This window comes from Electrona antarctica, assembly GCF_951216825.1.
Source record: "Electrona antarctica genome assembly, chromosome: 15".
Classification (NCBI taxonomy): domain Eukaryota; kingdom Metazoa; phylum Chordata; class Actinopteri; order Myctophiformes; family Myctophidae; genus Electrona; species Electrona antarctica.
In genome coordinates this window covers 41040469-41064420 of record NC_136796.1, presented here as the reverse complement: position 1 = coordinate 41064420, position 23952 = coordinate 41040469, and the positions used below count along the sequence as shown (strand labels likewise).

The 23952-nt window shown below is 44.4% G+C and overlaps 1 protein-coding gene across 12 annotated transcripts in view; it reads right to left on the bottom strand.

The window, feature by feature from the left end:
- LOC306937824 (triple functional domain protein) overlaps positions 1–23952 on the bottom strand; it is a 142181-nt gene that overhangs the window by 36452 nt on the left and 81777 nt on the right. For 6 of the 12 annotated variants that reach the window (XM_079521798.1, XM_079521802.1, XM_079521804.1 and 3 more), the window contains exons 11-28: positions 21781–21912; positions 18898–19131; positions 18209–18331; positions 16493–16732; positions 15276–15445; positions 13437–13611; positions 12938–13133; positions 12052–12218; positions 10253–10372; positions 9375–9566; positions 8925–9074; positions 8022–8136; positions 7364–7479; positions 4747–4869; positions 4401–4595; positions 4184–4299; positions 2585–2651; positions 137–246 (exon numbers count right to left, since the gene is read on the bottom strand). In XM_079521798.1, coding sequence (XP_079377924.1) covers positions 137–246; positions 2585–2651; positions 4184–4299; positions 4401–4595; positions 4747–4869; positions 7364–7479; positions 8022–8136; positions 8925–9074; positions 9375–9566; positions 10253–10372; positions 12052–12218; positions 12938–13133; positions 13437–13611; positions 15276–15445; positions 16493–16732; positions 18209–18331; positions 18898–19131; positions 21781–21912 — 2741 coding nt within the window. The remainder of the gene's footprint in view (positions 1–136; positions 247–2584; positions 2652–4183; positions 4300–4400; positions 4596–4746; positions 4870–7363; positions 7480–8021; positions 8137–8924; positions 9075–9374; positions 9567–10252; positions 10373–12051; positions 12219–12937; positions 13134–13436; positions 13612–15275; positions 15446–16492; positions 16733–18208; positions 18332–18897; positions 19132–21780; positions 21913–23952) is intronic. The other 6 variants (XM_079521806.1, XM_079521800.1, XM_079521807.1 and 3 more) reach the window with 2 other exon arrangements.

Genomic DNA, 23952 nt, shown 5'->3' with positions numbered 1-23952 from the left:
TTATTTGAATTTGCTGGAAAAGACGAATCATGATGACATTTACAATAAATAAGAAAATAAATCAATAGATCAAGCTAACACGGCTTGAAAGTCTGTTATTTTAGGCACACGTCAGGTAGGCGTCGTCAGGGCTTACTTATGGTGAAACTCGAAGAGATCTTGCATGTTTCCAAAGATGATGTGCTCTTTGTTGATGATCCCTGGAGGGATCTCCTCCACTCCACTGGTCATCTCCCATAGGTACGTCTATAAAGAGGCAAGAATGCACAACAACAAAGATTGTATTATTAACACCCCAATCGCCTAGGACGAAGTTCACCGCCCTTTCTATTAGTAACACACAGCGCCCAGGACGAAGTTTTATCCAAAAGACAAAGTTTATTGATATGAAAACCGATCGCATCGCTCTAGTTTACAGCCTAGGAGCGCCTGTTGCGCAATCCTCGATGTTGCGCAACAGTGGGACGTCATCGAAAATGTTCCCCCCCTGTTTAGCCGACGACAACTGAAATCTGTAAACGTTAATAACTCTTTATATAATCATCCCGTCCAATTCTGAGAAAACATCCTGTGTTAGACGGCCCACCGCGGTCCCGTCGCTAGTCGTGTTAGATTTAATCATACCTTCCGTTGTTGTCGATCGCCTCGAGAGTGTTTTGGCTACATTTAGCTGCTACAGCCACATCTGGGATAACATCTGGTCCGTCGGTAAAAGTGCTCCGCTGCTATAAATTGCCGGGCGCTCTGATTTAATGGATTAAATAACCCCGGGCAATCGGAGTGTTAAAGGTAACAATCATAAGAGATCATCATTATGAGATAATAACCATCCCAAATCAATCCTTTGACCTTCAAATTATGATTGGTTTTGGGTACAGGGGTTTGACAATTTATTTTAAGGGCAAAAACTCACCCGACCAACCATGAATTAATTCATAACGCTGACATTTGGAACCAACTGAGTTTTAATGGGACTGCAGTGCACATGGCGTTTGAATTAATCTTGTGCACGTCTTGCATATTATGCACACTCCGCTGGTATGAAACGGTTTGGAAAAAATCTCTGATTACTGCTATATATCTGTATCCATTTGCTTTTACTCCCAATTGAGTCATTATGCCAATTCCCAATATTGCCAACACACGTTTAGCAGTGTTTATTTTGTCGACTAAAACTAAGACGAAAAATGTTCGTCGACTACCTTTTTCCACTGACGAAAACTAAATGGAAACTAAGCTATGATGACTAAAACTAAATAAAATATACTGACAATTTCGTCAACAAATAAAAACTAGACTAAAATGTTAGGAAGGGACTAGTGGACAAGAGATCCAATATAAGTCATTTTACAATTAGTTGCATGCTGAAAATAGATAGGCTATTTTCAGCAAGTGTACAAACAGTCATTACGACGGCATCAAGGCCCGCCAAAATACATTTTGTTCGACTAAATCAACTGTAGATTTAGTCTAAAACTATACTAACACTAAAACATTCCAGGTGACTAAAAAGTGACTAAAACTAAAATTTGCTGCCAAAAACAACACTGACGAATAGTCCCCGTCATTGCCGACCTCTACACTAGTTGATCATGTTGGACGGTGTAGTAGTCGAGCGAACGTGTCTTCTCTGATACACATGGAGTCTCCAGCCACTTATTCTTTTACTTGACAATGAGGACGACGTAACGTGCGTGGAGGAACACGCTATCCCTTCCACTTCTGTCCTCCATTTTTTATTAAAAAAAATCATAAAAATCAAAACAATGATTTTTTTTTTTTTTTTATACGTGGTGCCAAAGTTTGTGTTTTCGCCATTGAGAATGCATAACTCAGAAACTATAAAACATTTCAAACTAAAAAGTTCCAGCATGTGTCTCCACAGTCTTTTTGGGCAGTTTTGCGTGGGCTCTCAATGTGTTAACACACCAACCTGTGAGAGTCGCTAGAACAGAGCTTATCGTCCTCCCTGCCCTTCAAACCCAGCCAAATGTGTTCGTTGGAACACACGGCACATGGAAAAACACACATACACATGATGCGTTTTCATGCCGCGATGCTGTCTAAAAGCTCAAAAGCGCAGCAGTTATCTCCCCTGGCTAAGCGGGGATGCCCTCTCGAAAGAGCGGAATAAGTTTGGTCTCACACGCAAGAGAGACCCACGTTCGGATCCCGAGGTAGGATTGCATGTTTAAATGAACAGGACTTCACTAGCGATGCACAAAAATGATCGGCCTGATAACATAATTAATAGCTCCGATAATATATTGTATATATATATTCTTTATTTTATATATTTTCATATTTTCAGTTCTGCTAAATGATTTGTTTCATCTGCTGATTGTATCTGCTAACAAAGCACCCAGCGTATAGGTATGACACACTGTATTTGCGTCACAGAAAGATATGTTAAATGTACCGTTACTCACTAGTATGTCTTTGTTTTATGTATGTGTCTAACTGTCTATATATTATCATTATCAGTTATTAGTATCGGTATCGGTCTTCAGAAGCATGAAGTTATCGGTTTAAAAAACAAATCTATATCGTGCATCCCTAGACTTTACCATGTGGCTGCACTTACGTCCATGCACTCCCGCAGGTCACGCACGTAGGTTTTCTCTGTCTGAATCAGCTCCGCCATGATGAACCTAGAGACACACAAAAATATATATGTAATTGGCCGCCGACCCCCATCTGAAAATATGTAGTTCCAGGGAGCGCCCGGAAGCAAAGATTTGAGTTAAAAACGTTTGTTGTGAAAAGAATATATATTCAAAGATTTGCGCCGCATTTTTCAAAAATAGCAGACCTACAAGCTCATAGCGCGGCACTCGGTGCCGCGCTATGAGCTTGTAGATTTGCTATTTTTCAATAGCTAAAGCATGACTGAGAAAGGAGAGAGGCCGCACAGCTCGTAGTCACGATGCCAACAATTTTTTATTTTTCCAACGTTTCGGCAACAAGTTGCCTTCTTCAGGGAATGACGAAAGAAGGCAACTTGTTGCAGAAACGTTGGAAAAATAAAAAATTGTTGGCATCGTGACTACGAGCTGTGCCAACAGGGGTTCCCAACCCAGAATGGGTTAAATAACATGCAATCTAAATTACATCGTGCCATTATGAGGAGAACATTTAAAAAAAAAAAAATGGCAAAAATAGTCGATGGCCTATTTCCGCCACGCGTAACTATCGCACCATGACGCATAGGATAGATTGTCATAGCCATCTCATCTCATACAACATCCCACTGTGCACAGTGTGATTCATGTCCGTGCCAGTAGCTCCCTTACAGCCTGTCTGCTCCTTCCATTTACACCGATGAATAATGAAAGACTTTGGGGCCATAAAACATGGTCATAAACCAGACATGAATTATGAAGAAACCGTCGTGTATGATTTGTGTTTCACATATAATATTAAGGGACAGTCTCCTGCACACAGTGCGTCCATCATGCGCCGTTAGTTCAGTTGATCTCGTCTTATGCCGACACAGCACCTCCAAAACCGGAGGTCAAAAGGCTGTAGTACACATTTGAGAATGTGGACGGACGGGAGGACATCAGAGAGCTTATTTGCTCTGTATGTGCGACCCCACTTGAAAGAGATTTTCAAGTGGGCCCTTCCTTATCCAGACAAGGCTGAGAAACATTTAGTTATCCAGACAAGGCTGAGAAACATTTAGTTATCCAGACAAGGCTGAGAAACATTTAGCTATCCAGACAAGGCTGAGAAACATTTAGTTATCCAGACAAGGCTGAGAAACATTTAGTTATCCAGACAAGGCTGAGAAACATTTAGTTATCCAGACAAGGCTGAGAAACATTTAGTTATCCAGACAAGGCTGAGAAACATTTAGTTATCCAGACAAGGCTGAGAAACATTTAGTTATCCAGACAAGGCTGAGAAACATTTAGTTATCCAGACAAGGCTGAGAAACATTTAGTTATCCAGACAAGGCTGAGAAACATTTAGTTATCCAGACAAGGCTGAGAAACATTTAGTTATCCAGACAAGGCTGAGAAACATTTAGTTATCCAGACAAGGCTGAGAAACATTTAGTTATCCAGACAAGGCTGAGAAACATTTAGTTATCCAGACAAGGCTGAGAAACATTTAGTTATCCAGACAAGGCTGAGAAACATTTAGCTGTGATGAAGTGTACTGCATGCACTGTACGCACTCCTTCCTGCGGGCCGACTTGCGCTTCTCCTCGTTGAGTTCGTGGGCGGCGTCCCGTAGCTTGACCTCTGTCCCGGGGGTAGTGGCCGGAATGATGTCCAACTGGAGGTCCTTACTCTGAGAGAGACGCAGACACGTACATGAGAGAATGTTTTCTGCATCCACGGAACGAACGCACACACACACCCTCTCTCTCCCTCTCTCTCTAGTACACTCACAGCCTTGTTGGAGTCCGAGGAGATGCCCAGGGCCTTCTCCAGACTGGAGCGGTACTTGTCCATGCGCAGGGAGAAGTCTCGGTAGCGCTTGTCCACCGCCGTCACCCACTTCTTGATCTCCACGGCGTGACTGTGGCCCTTGTCACAGAAGCCATCCGCCAGCTGGATCAGCAGCTTCACGCGCTCTTTGGTTTGCTGAGAGAGAGAGAGAGAGAGAGAGAGAGAGAGAGAGAGAGAGTGGGGGAAAAGGGTTTGTTCAGAAAGGAGAGAGAAATGCTAATACATTGAATGGCGTGTGTGTGCGTGTGTGTGTGTGTATGCGTGGCGGGGGGTGTTTGGGACCGACCTTGGCTGTGATGTGGAAGTCTTCGTGCTCTTTGAGCAGCTCCTGTGTGTGATGGATGCTGGAGCCGGTGGAGGTGTGTGTGGACAGGTAGAACTCCCCCGTGTCATGGATCCACTCCAGGGCCTGAGCACAACGCACACACACACACACACACACACACACACACAGACACAGTTTGCATTAACAGGACAAAGACAAACAGGAGTGCGTGGTAGTAGGTATCAGCAAAATAATAACTAAGCAATTGTGTACGTATATGTATGTGAGTTGCATTTTATGTAGTCATAGCACTTTATAGTATACATGTATAGTATAGTATGTATAGTTTATATGCATAGTTTCATTATATAGATATTCCACTGTTACGTTGTTAGCTTACGCATGTTTCATGATAACTACTTTGTATGTATGTGATGTATTGCCATGTTTTTTGTTCTTTCTTATTGTTAAATCGCTCTGGATTAACCCATTTTGACCTGAGATCAGATTCTAAAAATGTCTTCTACATCCTGACAGTTTTCTGAAAAAGCTATCGATTTTTCAAAAATAGCAGATCTACAAGCTCATAGCGCGCCACCGAGTGGCGCGCTACGAGCTTGTAGATCTGCTATTTTTCAATAGCTAAAGCATAACATAATGCTAACACCAAAAGGGGTTCCCGCCAAGAATGGGTTAAGAGCGTCTGCTAAATGCCTAAATTGTAAATTGAGAGTGAGTGTGTATCGTCTTATGTGTATAGCCCGTCTTGTGACTTCGTCCCGCAACAAAAATAGCCGACATACGAACTCACAATGTGGCCCGTCAGGAAGCATTGTAGATCAGCTATTTACAGTGTGGGACAACCATAGTACAACTAAGTGTAAAACAGACATGGGTTTTGAAGTGTACAGGAGTGTGTGTGTGTAGTGTACAGGAGTGTGTGTAGTGTACAGGAGTGTGTGTAGTGTAGTGTACAGGAGTGTGTGTAGTGTACAGGAGTGTGTGTAGTCAGGAGTGTGTGTAGTGTACAGGAGTGTGTGTGTAGTGTACAGGAGTGTGTGTAGTGTAGTGTACAGGAGTGTGTGTAGTGTACAGGAGTGTGTGAAGTGTACAGGAGTGTGTGTAGTGTACAGGAGTGTGTGTAGTGTACAGGAGTGTGTGTAGTGTAGTGTAGTGTACAGGAGTGTGTGTAGTGTAGTGTACAGGAGTGTGTGTAGTGTACAGGAGTGTGTGTAGTGTACAGGAGTGTGTGTAGTGTACAGGAGTGTGTGTAGTGTCCAGGAGTGTGTGTAGTGTCCAGGAGTGTGTGTGTGTAGCAGAGACGAAATGTTTTTATAATCGTCATGGGGGCGCCCGCCGTAACGGGGGAAAAAAAAGTTGTTGTTTTTTTCATTCCACCCTAAACCCAAGCGTTTAGGTTCTAAACACTTATTTGTAACACTCTTTAAACGTGTCACAGTGTTTGTAGATTATACGAGCATGTTTGTTTAAATGCCATGATTGCAGCACTGAGTCATCTGGTAGGCTACTCCTTTTCATTGTGAACAAGTAGCCTAAGCAGAGTACAGTACTGTACCCTACCTTAAACAAGATTAGCATTTGAATGCCCAAAAGGTGTTAACGTGCGCTCAGACTTGGATGGTTGGAGCTGCGCGATTACATACAAAGTCAATGCAAAGTCGGCGCGACCTGGCGCGGTACAAACGGGACGAACCGACTAGGCGAATATACTGTAGCCTACATATTCAGGTCTAATTCATCATGGGGGCTCGAGCCCCGCCGCCCCCACGGAGTCTACGTCACTGGTGTGTAGTGTACAGGAGCGTGTGTAGTGTACAGGAGTGTGTGTAGTGTACAGGAGTGTGTGTAGTGTACAGGAGTGTGTGTAGTGTAGTGTACAGGAGTGTGTGTAGTGTACAGGAGTGTGTGTAGTGTAGTGTACAGGAGTGTGTGTAGTGTACAGGAGTGTGTGTAGTGTAGTGTACAGGAGTGTGTGTAGTGTACAGGAGTGTGTGTAGTGTAGTGTACAGGAGTGTGTGTAGTGTACAGGAGTGTGTGTAGTGTAGTGTACAGGAGTGTGTGTAGTGTACAGGAGTGTGTGTAGTGTACAGGAGTGTGTGTAGTGTACAGGAGTGTGTGTAGTGTACAGGAGTGTGTGTAGTGTACAGGAGTGTGTGTAGTGTAGTGTACAGGAGTGTGTGTAGTGTACAGGAGTGTGTGTAGTGTAGTGTACAGGAGTGTGTGTAGTGTACAGGAGTGTGTGTAGTGTAGTGTACAGGAGTGTGTGTAGTGTACAGGAGTGTGTGTAGTGTACAGGAGTGTGTGTAGTGTACAGGAGTGTGTGTAGTGTACAGGAGTGTGTGTAGTGTAGTGTACAGGAGTGTGTGTAGTGTACAGGAGTGTGTGTAGTGTAGTGTACAGGAGTGTGTGTAGTGTACAGGAGTGTGTGTAGTGTAGTGTACAGGAGTGTGTGTAGTGTACAGGAGTGTGTGTAGTGTAGTGTACAGGAGTGTGTGTAGTGTACAGGAGTGTGTGTAGTGTACAGGAGTGTGTGTAGTGTACAGGAGTGTGTGTAGTGTACAGGAGTGTGTGTAGTGTACAGGAGTGTGTGTAGTGTACAGCATGTGCATGTTTGTACCTGTTTGGCGCTGCGTTCAAACACCACGTACTGCTGACACTGGTCCAGGCGTCGTTTCCTCATGGTCCAGAAGTGCAGAACACGGTTCTCTCTCTGCAGGAGCTCATTCAGAATGTCTAAAACCCAACGGGAAACAAATGAAAATAAATATGAACCCATTTTGGGCGGGAACTCCTTTTGGTGTTTTAAAGTATTGTTACAGGTATATTTAGCCATTGAAAAATAGCAGATCTACAAGCTCATAGCGCGGCACTCGGTGCCGCGCTATGAACTTGTAGGTCTGCTATTTTTGAAAAATCGTGAAAATGTGCCTCAAATCTTTGAATATATATTATTACAGAGTGAACATTTTAACTCATATCTTTGCTTCTGGGGGGTCCCTGGAACAACATATTTTCAGATGGGGGGGCAGAGGCATATTACATATAATTTTCGGGGTCCTTGACATAAAACCTTGAGAACAACTGACATAGAAACATAGGTTCTTCAGAAAACTATCAGGATTTAGAAGGCATGCATTGGTAGGATCGTCCTCAGGTCTAAATGGGTTAAGGACACACACGTGCACATGTGGACAAAATGGGAGGAAAGACATGCAAATCCACACCCAAAACTGGGCAGGTGTTAAAGCGAAAATAATCTAGAATGTCATACTCACTCTTGACCTGCTGTTCAGGAGCTTTGACGTGGCTCAGCATGCCCGGCATGTTGACGCTGTTCCTGTGCATGTACTTGAGGAAGACATCTGCATTTCGTCTGGCTAGAGTGCAGGCCTGCCAAACCACAGGTTTAGAATGCACATGATTTCGAGGTCAGAGTTGGCGATATATATTAATCTCAAGCAAAAAAAGGCATAAAAAGTGATCCAAGGAAGTCAATAAAAGAACAAGGTTTTTGGGCAGGATTTCCTTAAGTCAAAAGTGCTCTCAAACCTCTTGCCGGAGCCCTCATTCAATACCATTTGTATAATGCTTGCACCTCTTGGTTCTCCAACATCTCAATGTCACTCAAAACTAAGCTTCGGACTCCAAAAACAAACTTTTCTGCCTTAAGCCCATGACCCACATAATTCCAACACACTTTCCTAGTTTTGATATCAATGGGATTGGTATTTAAGATAGTCAAAGGGCCATCAATACCCTCATACCTGTCAAAATACTTCTCCAAAATGAATGACAGCCACCACACCAGAGGGAGCGACCATGATCTGGTACCACCCATATTTAGAACAAACATGGGAAAAGTCTTATTATACTGCTACTCTGCCACCAAACCATCCATTAAAGGATGTGTAACACTGGTAAATGTGCCTGGGGGAAAAAAATTCATCGGCCACAAGGGGAGGTAAATGTAGCGTTAGTATTTGTTCATGTACTATTGTGTAAATTCTATGCTATGCTGATGAATTGAACACATACTGTAGGACCACAATGGAAACAAGTCCCCAGGACCTTTTATGTTATCCTTTTAGCCTTATTTCTGACTAGTAAAGTATTCAATTAATCAACTGAGTGCATGTCAACTGTGCGTGCATGTTTTCGCACGCGCAGCATGTTCGTACCTTGAGGAAGGCCTCCTTCTGCTCCAGGTGTTTGCTGATCATGGGGGTGACGTGGTCCGTCTCACAGTTTGGTCCCAGTTTGTCCGCTCCGCCGCACCAGTCCTCCTCCCTCTTATACTCCTGTTCCAGGCTCTCCAGCACGCTGCATACCTTCAGGTAGAACATACACACAGATCAGACTATGTCAGCCACAAGCTGTGAGCTTGTAGATCATCTATTTTCAGCAAGTGTAAAATCAGCCATGACGACGGCATCAAGGCCCGCCAAAATACATTTTAGTCAACTAAAAAATGACATTTAGTCGACTAAAACTAGACTAACACTAAAACATTCCAAGTGACTAAAACTACAGTAAATGAAAACTATTCAAAAGACCATGACTAAAACTAAAATCAAATTTTGCTGCCAAAAACAACACTGTAAGTGAGCACCTAACTACTGCACGCCTACCTGTTCAGAGGTCTTGTAGAAGGCCACGGAGGCGTTGACCAGCTTGAGGCGGTCCTCCATCTTCAACATGAGCTGCTGCCAGTGCGAGGCCACGCTCTCGGCGCAGTCCCGGATCAGGTCCATGTCGTAGTGGTTGGCCTGCAGCAGGGCCTCAGCCTTCTGCTGCACCTGCAGAGCGCTCTGGTGGGTTTTCTATATGAGGGGTGGGCCGGTGGAGGACAGGAGAAGGATTAAATGGATGCCATCGAGTGAAAACCACATAAAACTCCCTCTTTTCCTATTTGAATCACTCAAAACACAACATCTAGATGTCATAACACATCGTCGCTGTTGGGTGGAAATCTTGTATGTTCAAAACCCTTACTTGAACCCATTCTGGGCGGGAACCCCTTTTGGTGTTTTAAGCGTTATGTTAGACTTTAGCTATTGAAAAATAGCAGATCTACAAGCTTGTGGATCTGCAATTTTTTTTTAATGTGAAAAATGTGGTGGAAATCGGACATTTTTAACTCAAATCTTTGCTTTTTGGGGGGTCCCTGGAACTACATATTTTCAGATGGGGGTCGGTGGCCAATTAAATATAATTTTTGGGGTCCTTGACATGAAATATTGAGCACCACTGACTGATATAGAAACATAGGTATTTCAGAAAACTGTCAGGATTTGTTTTATTTATTTCAACGTCAGGCCTAAATGGGGTTAAGGAAATGGAAAAAATAATCTGTGTTATACAGTGGATGTATGTTTGTTTGTTTGTTTACGAAAAAAAACATAAGACAGCGTTTTAAATATGGAGGTTTCAACAAGTACTCATTGAGGGGGAAAAAAGCCATTATACTGTACAAACCAGTACACAGAGAACCAAAACCCAGTCTCACCTCGATGGCGTGCTGGAACTGTTCGTGTTCTCTCTGGAGCTGCTCAGCCTCCTGAAGCGAGCTGGCCGTGATCAGACCGGCGTTCAGCATCGACTCGCCGTTGCGAATCCAACCCAGCACCTTATTGTAGACACGCAGACGGATACCAATATTAAAGTTAAAACGTTTTACCGTTTTGTGGAATCATGCGGACAATCCATATCGCACACGGCAGCAATGTAAGATATGGGATGTTAAATTATATTAACAAGAATAAGTAAAGTGAATACAGTACACTAGCGTTGTTTGAGTACAACTAATGTAATGTATATTAAACATGCACTCAAGCGATTCATTTTTGTCCACTGTTGTCTGCAGTTCCTACTTTCAGCCTGAAGGTGGTGCAGACGATCAGTACTACAGTAAGAATGCGTTGTTGTCGTGTGTGTGTGTGTGTGTGTGTGTGTGTGCATGCACTTCTTCATCCTCGTCCTAAAGGTGGCACTAGGGCTTTAACTTCTAGTCATTTACTAGTTGACTAGTCGACTAGTTGTTTAACTACATATGATGTAAGAGAAATGTAAGGGAAATATTTGTACATTTAAAAACTGTGTGCATTGGTGACTATAACTATAATCTAGCTGATCTTGAGGCATACAAAATACAAATAAAACATTGTTTTTTCTTATCAACTAGTCAACTAGTACCAACAAGGTCGACTAGTGGATTTACTAGTCGACTAGTTGCTTAAAGCCCTAGGTGGCACTGTGTCCTCCTACCTGTTTGACCTCAGCATGCAGGTGTCTGAGCTGCAGGCTCCAGGTGTCTTGTCTATATCTAAGGCTCTGTGTCCTCCTACCTGTTTGACCTCAGCCTGCAGGTGCCTGAGCTGCAGGCTCCAGGTGTCTGTCTATATCTAAGGCTCTGTGTCCTCCTACCTGTTTGACCTCAGCCTGCAGGTGTCTGAGCTGCAGGCTCCAGGTGTCTGTCTATATCTAAGGCTCTGTGTCCTCCTACCTGTTTGACCTCAGCCTGCAGGTGCCTGAGCTGCAGGCTCCAGGTGTCTGTCTATATCTAAGGCTCTGTGTCCTCCTACCTGTTTGACCTCAGCCTGCAGGTGTCTGTCTATATCTAAGGCTCTGTGTCCTCCTACCTGTTTGACCTCAGCCTGCAGGTGTCTGTCTATATCTAAGGCTCTGTGTCCTCCTACCTGTTTGACCTCAGCCTGCAGGTGCCTGAGCTGCAGGCTCCAGGTGTCTGTCTATATCTAAGGCTCTGTGTCCTCCTACCTGTTTGACCTCAGCCTGCAGGTGCCTGAGCTGCAGGCTCCAGGTGTCTGTCTATATCTAAGGCTCTGTGTCCTCCTACCTGTTTGACCTCAGCCTGCAGGTGCCTGAGCTGCAGGCTCCAGGTGTCTGTCTATATCTAAGGCTCTGTGTCCTCCTACCTGTTTGACCTCAGCCTGCAGGTGCCTGAGCTGCAGGCTCCAGGTGTCTGTCTATATCTAAGGCTCTGTGTCCTCCTACCTGTTTGACCTCAGCCTGCAGGTGCCTGAGCTACAGGCTCCAGGTGTCTGTCTATATCTAAGGCTCTGTGTCCTCCTACCTGTTTGACCTCAGCCTGCAGGTGTCTGTCTATATCTAAGGCTCTGTGTCCTCCTACCTGTTTGACCTCAGCATGCAGGTGTCTGAGCTGCAGGCTCCAGGTGTCTGTCTATATCTAAGGCTCTGTGTCCTCCTACCTGTTTGACCTCAGCCTGCAGGTGCCTGAGCTGCAGGCTCCAGGTGTCTGTCTATATCTAAGGCTCTGTGTCCTCCTACCTGTTTGACCTCAGCCTGCAGGTGTCTGAGCTGGACACACTGCTCCAGGTGCCTGCGGTGCTGCTCTGCAGCCAGGTCCAGCTCCTGCTGCTTCTCATGGAGGAACTCCAGCAGGTCCTGGACCCGCGTGGCCATGTCCACGTCCCTGTCGCACAGCAGCTCCACACCTGGACGGGGAGGAAGAGGGAAAATGGTGAATGGTGCATTTATATAGCGCCTTTATCCAAGGCGCTTTACATGGATTGTGCATTACAATCACCCATTCACACACACATTCATACACCGATGGCGGCGGAAACCATGCAAGGCACCAACCAGCACATCGGGAGCAATTAGGGGTTCAGAGTCTTGCTCAAGGACACTTCGACACTAACTAGTCTGGGCGAACCCGGGTTTGAACTGGCAACCTTGCGGTTACCATGCAGCCACTCCACCCCTGAGCCAGTGTCGGAGGGAAAGGTAAGTGACGCAATCCATATCGTCCGATAAACAAAATAATTTTGTAGGTGGGAGAACAGTTTAAGCACAAGCCTACTTACACACCACAACAGGCGAGATGTGTTCTGTTGGCCCGAAACTACAATATGACACCATTCAGAATCAGAGCTTTGGGTGGCTGGTCTCAACACTGACCTAAAGTGGCACTGTGGAGCAGCGTCTCTCTCTCTCTCACACTCACACTCACACACACACACACACACACACACACACACACACACACACACACACACACACACACACACACACACACACACACACACACACACACACACACACACAGGCCAGGAAGGAGGGCTTGACACACACACACACACCACTGCATAATAATACCGCTCAGTTCACAGTGCGATAATATCTTTGTGTTCTTCCGTTCAGCTCTACTCACCGGAGGCCTGCACCTCGTTGACGTACTGCAGCAGCTCCTGGCCCTGGTGGATGACGTCGAAGGTGAGGTTGTTCACGGTGAGGGCCTTGTCGGCGTGGTGCTGCAGCCTCTGCTCCGCCAGCGTCAGGTCCTCCGTGTCGAACTCGCTCATCTGACCCGTCAGCTCCTCGTTCCACGACTCCAGGTCCGAGATGATCTGAGAGAGGTCGAGCAACGCAGCGCAGCGTTAGGGAAAACACAACGTTCCACCACGTGGGGTTAAGTACTCAAATGTTTTACTTAAGTAAAAGTATCAATACTGAAATTTAGAACTACTTCATTACATAGTAAAAGTATTGAAAATGTACTTGAGTAAAAGTACAAAAGTATCGGCAAATGTACTTAAAGTACTAACAGTAAAAGTACTCATATTGCAGAATGTCCCACTTCACAAGTTCAAAATCTATTGAAAATAGCAGATCTTGAGTTTCCAGAGAGGCGGGGGGGGGGGGACACTCACATCGATGGCGTCCCTCTCAAAGATGCGGAGCTGAAGGAAGAGCTCCAGCTTGATCTTCCTCTCCTGGAAGAGCTCCTCCATCTGGGCCTGAGCCTCGTCCAGCTGCTGCAGCACGCTCTCGATGTGGTTGATGGAGCTGTTGTGAGGAGTCTTGTTGCTGGAGATGGCCGAGTCCCTGACAGACACACACAAGCAAACACTAATAAGAACTAAAGTAAATCTCTTCTGTACTCAAGAGTTAAATTAACATTGATTTTACAATATAATTTGGGGTCTCAGAGATAGAAATGCCATTAAAGGGGGGGTCTGTAGACTAATATGCATGTAGAGCCGTAAAAATCTTCTCTTATGGGGGTCCCTGGCATATCTTTTCAAATGGGGGTCTGCGGGCTAATGAGTGTCAATTTGGGGGTCCTTGACATGAAAAGGTTTGGGAACCACTGCTGTAAGGCAGTTTTTCACTGGGTTTAACTGGCTGTTGATGGTGACAGTCAGGTGCATAGGAGCATGTGCGCACTCACAAATGAACACACACACACACACACTTAGAGAATAGGGTTAGGTTGAGGTTGTGGGTTCGAATCCAACGTGGTGCAACCGGCTTTGTCAGGCATCTAAACAAACACAATTCGAATTGGCCCGTGTTCGGGGGATGGAGGCTGCGTGGGGATGGTCATAATTGTCATTGCGAAAATAATTGGCTATTCTATATTTATGAAAAAGAGGGGGGGAAACACAATACAATACAAATACACTGGAGGCCATATAGATACCGATTAGACATGGCAGATTTATCAGCAGGACAAAAGTACTTTCACGAACACGCTCAGTCAGCCAGTCAAACAAACACACATACTCATAACACAAGGTGCAAAGTGTTTCCCTAAGGCAAGCTTGCCACACAAATTAGACACGTTATTATGAAGCACAACTTATGTAAGAGAGAGAGAGAGAGAGAGACAGAGAGATAGAGAGAGAGACAGAGAGAAGTGGATGGAGAGAAGAGTCTTTGATGTATAAAAATAGAAGTGAGGGTCAAAAGGGTCAACTATGTCCACCTCTGCAGCACCCTCTCTCTCTCCCTCCCACCCTCGTTCGCTCCATCCATCCATCGCTCAGTCTTTCTCTCTCGATGCTTAAACCTTACAATCCTTCCTCCTACTCATGCCATCGGCCCACTCTCTCTGTGCAGGCTTCTCTCTCTCTCTCTCTCATTTTAAGCAGCCAAATTATCCCTCCCCCCTTTTTCCTTGCAATTCAGTCATTATGCCAATTCCCAAATTCCCCCCATACACGTGTTGTACGTAGGTGTAGATTGTATTCCTCCTACATTGCCAAATATATTTATTATTCTATATTTCTCTGCCTTCCATTAAGTCTCTTTGCTCACCAATGTGTTCAGTCTAATTCAACTGTAGCTGTCAATCTAACAGCTGACTTGACTCCTCCACGCTGTCAGCAAAAGGTATACTTATTTGTGTGTGTCGCCCTTATGTTTAGCGCAGATCCTTATATGGACATTCAGTCCATATATCTCTGTTAAGACAAGACTATAAGGACTGTCTGAGAATGGGGTTGAGGAGGCTTGCGCCTGGAGGGGCTACCGGAACAGGCAAGGAGGCCTGTTCCTCACTCTCTGTATGTTGTTACTCTGCTGAATCTTCTTATTAAATTCTCAACACTTCACTTCGTCATTCCTTCATCTTTGGAAGATTTAATCTACAACAAGCTCCACTGGAAGCATGCAGTGTGAACGAGTGAAACACTTTGCGTTAGTTCTAGGTCTTAATGGGGTTAAGGTGTTGAGAGAAACACCACGGACCAGCCCAGTGTGTATACCTGAGCTGCTGGATGAGGTCCTCTCCCTCCTTGATGACGTTGACGGTCACCTGCAGCGTGGTCTGCTGCTGCTGGCCGAAGCGCTTGATCAGCTCCTGGACGGCCTCCACCGACTCGGCGTACACGTCGTCCAACAGCTCCTTCTGCAGCTCCTCCAGCCACGTCCACAGCTGCAGGGAGGGGGAGAGGAGGAGGGGGAGGAGGAGGAGGAGGGGGGGGAGGGAGGAGCGAAACATAGAAACATAGGTTTTTTTCAGAAAACTGTCAGGATTTAGAAGACATCTGTAGAATCGACTTCAGGTCTAGATGGGTTAAAATTTGAAATGTTCTCCATAACTGCTGAAAGGCGGTCGTCCAGTTACTAAGAATCATGACATCACTAGTGGAGGAAGCTGCTATTTGCACATACTGTACTGTGCTTACTGTACTTGATATAATATTGTCCAGTAAATGTACAAAAGGACTCTACTGGATGATTTCTGAACATCGTGGCGGGAGAGATTTAAGTGTTCAAACACTGATTTAAAAGAATGTATATAAACATATTTAATGCTTATGAGAATTATGAAATTATAGCCGAAATTTGTCCAGTATTTAAAATGATCTGTCGACCCAGTCTTCAACTGAGATATACATTTAAACTAGACTAAATATACTAAAATGAACTTAATTGTGTTCATACAAAACTAACCAAACTAAAATAAAACAATATGCAGAAAATGTATCATCAGGAGGCATTGTTGCACGTACGTACAGTATATTACCTATACTGAGACTGTGATGAATTGACTTTGTGAATTGCTTTCACAAAGTGTTGCGTTTGTATTGCAATATCTATTCTGAACATCTTAAATCTTACCCTAGCTTTGACAAATGCCACTTATATTATGTTAACAAAAACTCAAATCATAAAAACTAACCACCACACACACACACACACACACACACACACACACACACACACACACACACACACACACACACACACACACACACACACACACACACACACACACACACACACACACACACACACACACACACACACACACACACACACACAAAAGCTAATGAAAAATACAAACTACAAGTATGTTCAAATTGCGTAATGGATTGTACACTGTTGACTTCCTGCAAACGTATTCCACCGTGTTCCAAGCTTGTCTTCACCATTAATCAATTAATGTTCCTAAAACCCGGGTCAAGTTCGTACGTACGGTACACACTACTACACGCTGCCCTTCTCCAGCCTGCCGTACGTGTACCTCCTTGACGTGCGTGTGGAAGGCGACGGACATGTCGAGGAGAACCTTGCGCTGCTCCACGCGGCGCACAAAGTCCTGGATGCGGTCCTCCAGCTGGTGGGCGGCCTGGTAGATCTCCTCCGGGTCGCACTCGCCCGTCTGGGCCAGCTGCTCCGCCGCCTCCAGCAACTTGTCTGCATTGGTGTACGTGTTCTAGAGAGAGAGAGAGAGAGAGAGAGAGAGAGAGAGAGAGAGAGAGGTGGTTAATCACTTAAATCCTATATATGCTTCGTTGAGGGGTCTATTTCCATGTCCCCTCTTGCAGCTTGTTGGTCTGCAATGTGTTGGCACCAGAAGTGGGATGCCAGGGTGGTTCGTGTGGTTACTTAAAAACAGGTCAAAGTATATCATCCACATTCACAGAAAGGAGAACAGAAAGTAAGGACCGAGAGTGGAAACAGGATATGATGTCACTGATGATAAATGGATCACGCCCAAACATAACATAACACTGAGATTTATTTGTCAAGCTCATAAAAACAAGACATAAAAAAACAAAACAAGGTACTGTATAAATCAAGTAAAACTTAGTTAGGAGCAATAAGTCCTAACTAAGTGTGCGTATGAGTGTAGAGTTTTGAACAAGCTTATATGGTAGTAGCCTGGGTTCCAGCCTGAATCGCTGCTTTCCATGAATCTGAATGGTCACTCGCTACTCAGTCTGGCCAGCAGGAGGCAGCAGACTCTCATTTCATAACGTCAACTGTTACGTAGCCACGTTGATGCTGATACATCATCAGCCAGCGCCACTCTGTCCATACTTCTCACCGTTGGAAAAGAACAGCGCTCGTGACTCGAGAGTAAAAACCTACGGTCAAAAGTAAACGATTCAGTAGTCCACTATGTCAGATTCACTAGTTCAACAACGGCTGTGTGGGGTGAGTTTAGTGAATGATAAAGGGGACGTTGTCACGTTGCAGTAGCTGCGTGGTGCGCATCGATACCACGCAAAATTGGTGTGTTTTTTTGCCCTAACCCGTACCAAAGACCAATCGAAAGCCATGGGTCCATTTCACCACGGGCATGTCCCGCCCAGAGCCATCTAATTAGAAGAGTTGGGATATTGAGGGGGCAGAAAACAGCCCGGTCACGTGGTTCATGTACTCGCGCGAGCCCATAGACTGCAATGCATTCCGTAAACTTCCGGTTGTCCCTATTTGAAGCCTTCAAATAGGGACAAACCAATAGAGGGTATGCGTATGCATAAAATTAATGGCAAATCGAGTGGCAAATTGAGTGGCAAAGTGAGTGGCAAAGTGAGTTTAACTTTGTTTAATGCAATCAGATAGGACTTTTCTGTTTGGATGTATGGGCTGTCAAGGCCAGGAAGTAGTTTTTTGCCACTCAGTAGCTGTTCCCGCATAACTTCCCGGAATGATGATGATATCATGCGCATACCCTCTATAGAAGTCTATGTAGAAGAGCCGCCATTGGACTGGCTCCCATGAAGTGAACAGAGTTTGCGTAACTCTGTCTTAAACTCTATGGCCAATCAATATATAAAGCCAAATTAAAATTAGATAAGTATCTACAGAACATACCTACAAAGAATATACATAGTGGACAAAAAAGCATTGAAATATAATGTGCCGAACTGTAGAAATTCTTAGCATGATAAAAACAAGGTACCTGGGCAACTTCCTCAAAGTCTTCATGGCGTTTCTGGAGAGCTCTGGCTCGATGTAGGGACTTGCCCACCCCGGTGTGTTTACTGAGGAAGGCCTCGCCGTGGTTTTCAATCCAGTCCAACACCTGTTTGTATACGCACACACACAAAATATACATTTATCCCACAGTGAAACAAACAGGGGTTCAGGACAATCAGGCACCACAAGGGGGAGCTCTAAGGTTCAGTGATGAGGTAGTAAATATAAACGTTCGCTCTGAAAGAATATATATTCAAAGATTTGCGCCACATTTAATGATTTTTCAAAAATAGCAGACCTACAAGCTTGTGAGTGTGTCGAACTCGGAAAAAAAACTTCTACTTTTGGTACTTTCAGTAGATTTTGATGCTAATACTTTCAAACTTTTACTCAAGTAAATTTAGAATTCTGGACTTTTACTGTACATGTAACGTAGTAAAAAACTGCAAGTCCTTTTTTCCACCACGGGCCGTTTATTTGCATTCCGTGAATGTCCACAACACGGATTTTCACTCAAAACTGAAAAGAAGTTTCCGAAAGGAAAAAATAAAGTTCTTTGAAGTTTGAAGTGAAGTTGAAGTTTGTCCTTGCTTACTGTAAGTCGCTCTGGATCAAAGAGCGTCTGCTAAATGCTGCCTTAAACTGTAAATGGTGTTTGCGGTTGCAACGCACCTGTTGCACGTCCTGCTGGAAGACGCAGAGCTGCAGGCGCTGGTGCAGGCGGACCTTGCGGTGCTGCCAGATGTTCTCCAGCTGCCGCTGGTGGTGCAACACCTCGTGGATGATGTCCAGGACGTGGTGCACGGCCTTGGAGTAGTTGGCCGAGGCCGTCAGCGAGTCGGCGGCGCCGCCCGGCGTCAGCGGCCTCTGCAGCTTGTCCAGCAGGGCCTTGCCGTCCTGACTCACCTAGCAAGCAAGCGAAAAGAAAAGCAGGCGGCGGTGTTAACTTTACATCACTTTCAACCTGGGGCTCCTTGTCCTTTTGGGGCATTGTGATTATAGGCCAAAACGTTTCAAATCTTTAACCCATTTCGACCTGAGATCAGATTCTAAAAATGTCTTCTACATCCTGACAGTTTTCTGAAAAAGCTATGTTTCTATGTCAGTCGTTCTTCGATTTTTCAAAAATAGCAGACCTACAAGCTCGTAGCGTGCCACTCGGTGGCGTGCTATGAGCTTGTAGATCTGCTATTTTTCAATAGCTAAAGCATAACATAATGCTAACACCAAAAGGGGTTCCCGCCCCAAAATGGGTTAACACATTAACTCACTAACCCATTTAGAACGTACGACGTGTGGGAACGTCATACCTAATCCAACCGACGGGTTTCTAGGACGCATTTTCATTGATATCAAACGAGAGATTTTTTCTTTGGAGTTGGCCTCTCCTTCTGCACCATACTCCTTGCTCTTGGCGCATGCGCGTTGTCGTTCACTTCCCTGTTTACGGCTCAGAAAGAATGCCTCGTATCCGCTAATCTAGGGAGCTCTCCGTGGTTTTGACCAGATAAATTATTCAATATTGACAATATAATTATTCAATATTAACAATATAATAATCAAAACTAGCTGTCCAATCCGGGATTCAAAACCAGGTCCCCAGAGTGCCAACATGTCTACTGTTGAGCTATGACGGACAGCTCGCTTGGGAAGGCCAGATATTTCCCTTTCTATTTCATGCCATACCTCTTGTCAGCCAGTAGGTGTCCTACCCGACCACAGGATCTTAACGTCTCAAGACAAGAGTAGGGAGACTGCTGTTGTCTTAGTGAGATTGTAACTACTACAACTAACCTTTTATTCACTAAGAGAAATGTTGGGTTAAAATCTTAAAGTGGTTAACAACCACCTAGCTTTTAAATCAGTCGTTTTCAACCCTTTTCATGTCAAGGCCCATTATTTATTCGGTATTTGAGCCACGGACCACCATGAGCAGTAGCATCTGAGACACAAAACGCAGAATATTTTGTTGTCGTTGAATACGATTTTGTCCACAATTTCATGCTGCACTGATGTTGGTCAAAAATAACAAATTCCTCTACATTCTCTAATTGTGTACTTCTTGTAAATTAAGTAATGCAGCAACAATTTAACTCTTGAGAGCGTACAATGAAATCTGGTTTCATATTACACTCTCAAGAGTTACAGATCTAATAAGGGTCCATTTGGTTACCAACGCTCCATCATTTAGCTGGGGACCACCTGGAACCTCCTCGTGGACCACTGGTGGTCCCCGGACCACTGGTTGAGAACCACTGCTGTAAATGATTTTGCACATACAGTAAGAACATAACGTACAAGCTTTGAAGTTTGAAGTCACGATAGGTCATGTATTAAAAGTTTCTTATTTTTAGGGCTTGGTGGGAAGAGTAATCAGTAATCAGAATGCCACCGGTTGGCCCTCCCGGCCTGCCCATACCTACGTGTTGAAGTGGCGAACATCTTCAACCGTTTTCAAACTATCTTCATATAAATGGTCCTCAACTCCTCAGTCCTCACTAATACTGATAAGGTCAAAACTACTACTACTCGGTCTGTGTCTCACAGGAGGACTGTGGACAGTTCAGAAGCCCCGCCTATCACCAGTGACATCATCGTTAGGCAGGTTTCGCTCTTTTTACTTCATTTTCTGTTAACACAAGAACAATGGCTTCCATTGTAGCATGCTAACTTTCCAGGAACAGAAAGCCTGGCGTTTCTATTAACTTTAAATTTCCCCATCGATCCAATCGGCGCCGGTTCTTACCCAACTGCCATTCTACAGCAGTGGTTCCCAAAGTGGGGTCCGGGGACCCCCAGGGGTCCTTGAGGGAGTTCCAGGGGGTACCCAGTTAAATGATAGTTTGGAACCAAATGGACCCTTATGGGTCTGTAACTCTGAGAGTGTACAAATGGAACCAAATGGACCCTAATGGGTCTATAGAATATACAGAAATTGCCTGGAAACTAAATAACATTATTTATTGTTTTATCTCGATTAAAAATAAATCTGCCTAACAATGATGCCCACAGCCCTCCTATGAGACACAGAGACAGAGTAGGAAAAAAATGGTTGGTATTTTATCGTGAACATTAGTGAGGACCAATTAATATGAAGATAGCTTGAAAAGTGGTGAAGTCGTCCTTTAAGCCCAAACAGCTCCTCATCATGACCATCTGAGCAGCCAGCAGCTGGGTGAAACTGAAAACCGAATTATCTTCTCTTATGGGGGTTCTTGGCATATCTTTTCAAACGGGGGTCCGCGGGGCTAATAAGTGTCCATTTGGGGGTCCTTGACATGAAGTTTGGGAACCACTGCCTTAGCCCATTTTGGGCGGGAACCCCTTTTGGTGTTTTAAACATTATGTTATAATATAGCTATTGAAAAATAGCAGATCTACAAGCTCATAGTGCGCCACTCGGTGGCGCGCTAGGAGCTTGTAGATGTGCTATTTTTGAAAAATCGTGAAAATATTTATTTCAGAAAACTGGAGGATTTAGAAGATTTTTTTTTTTAATTTTGAGGTCAGGCCTAAATGGGTTAGTTACTTGACTGATTAATACATGATACTGACCTCGGAATAAGCAGCGGTGATGTGTTCATAGAGGCCCTGGTGGTGGTGGATTGCGTCTTCTAAGTCTTGAAGTTCCGAGGGCAGGTCCACCTCGCCGCAGGCCTTGCACCACGAGTCCACGTTGCTCATGTACTGAAGACGCACACACAAACAAAAACACACACACACACACACACACACACACACACACACAGACACAGACACAGACACACACACACACACACACACACTTAGTGAAAATGTACCAAGCAATTCACGAAAACATGAAAAATCCATTGCAGTGAGTCATAGGTTAGTCATATACTACTACAGTATAATTAACTCCCCTGAGCGACATTCTGAGCGACTGTTTACTATTAGCTGGCTTTTCAAACATGCATAATAATAACAGTCCCAGGGAGGGACCCCACGATGCAAATGAGATACACAAGCAAGCTCCGTGCCGTGTTGCACGTGGCCCCTGTTAAATAAACAAATAAATACATTAAAAATTATATTAATAATGTCGTTTTTATCCATAATTTCAAACCCACAAAACTGCTGCGGAGAAGTATTAACCCTGCATGGGAGAAGAGGCCCTTAAACCATTTTGGGCGGGAACCCCTTTTGGTGTTTTTAAGCGTTACGTTATACTTTAGCTTTTGAAAAATAGCAGATCTACAAGCTCGTAGCGCGCCACCAAGTGGCGCGCTACAGCTTGTAGATCTGCTATTTTTGAAAAGTCATGAAAATGTGGCGCAAATCTTTGAATATATATTCTTTCAGAACGTTTTAAACTCAAATCTTTGCTTCTGGGGGGGGGGGGGGGGTCCCTGGAACAACATATTTTCAGATGGGCGTCGGCGGCCAATTACATATATGTTTTGGGGTCCTTGACATGAAATATTGAGCACAGAAACATGGTTTTTCAGAAAACTGTCAGGATTTAGAAGACATTTTTAAATTTCTACGTCAGGCCTAAATGGTTTAATTCATGTGGTGAGTTGATCATATACTGTACTATTCAGCTAATAACTCCCCCCCCCCCGAACCCCTATCTCCCTCTTACAGGAAGAACAATGAAAAAAAAACAATATTAATTATTGCCTTCGATCTGCCCTCCTCTCCAACCCCGGTAGGATTTGAAACGAGCCACACGAACATGAACAGCACGGAGATATAAGTGAAGGTTTATTGGTACAGAGGAGGTAGGAGGAGAGAACGGGAGACATGAAAGGCCTGGCGGGACGACAGCTTTATCCCATTCTGGACGGGAACCCCTTTTTGGTGTTTTAACTAAGCATTATGTTATACTTTAGCTATTGAAAAATAGCAGATCTACAAGCTCATAGCGCGCCACCGAGTGGCGCGCTACGAGCTTGTAGGTCTGCTATTTTTGAAAAATCGTGAAAATGCGGCACAGATCTTTGAATATATATTCTTTCAGAAGACTTTTTTATTTTATTTCGATGTCAGGCCTGTATGGGTTATATTCCAGGTCAGAGGAAGTCACTGACTGCCCCGGTTCTCTCGCTGGGGATCGGTGTGCTTTGGTCTGTGTTCATTTGCGATGATAAATCATGCCGTGGTTGGCGGAGCTAATGAGCACAGACTGGAATAAACCATGGGTAGCAAATATTTTACTCACACACTGCTTATGTACTATGTAAATATATGCTAATGGCCCCGGCATATGCTAGCACATATACGGTGCCAAGAGGCTATTTTCGACCCTGAAGAGGTGTGTGTGTGTGTGTGTGTGCGCGCGTGTTTGTGTGTGTGTGTGTGTGTCTGGAGAGAGAGACACGTGAATTCAAGCCTGAAGCTCATTGAGCCCAGGTATAAAATCACAGACATAAATAAAGACTGGGACCAAAAAGTTGGATCTCTAATAATTTGGCCACAATTGCTAAGAAAAGTTTACTAAGCACTGATATAGACCAAAAACAACAACAAAAACAACGTAACTATATTTAATAGTTACATTATTCTTATTACATTATTATTATTATTATTATAGTTTTCCTTTTCATTGAGAAAATGGGGAGACAAACACTAGTATTAATCACGCCACCTCTATGTACTCGGTGTAAATCCGTAGAGACGACCAGGCGTCTAATGGTGGAGCGACCTGTTATTTTCTTCTCTCCTTGACCTTTTCTTTTGTCCAACGGGTATTGTACCTGTATTTGT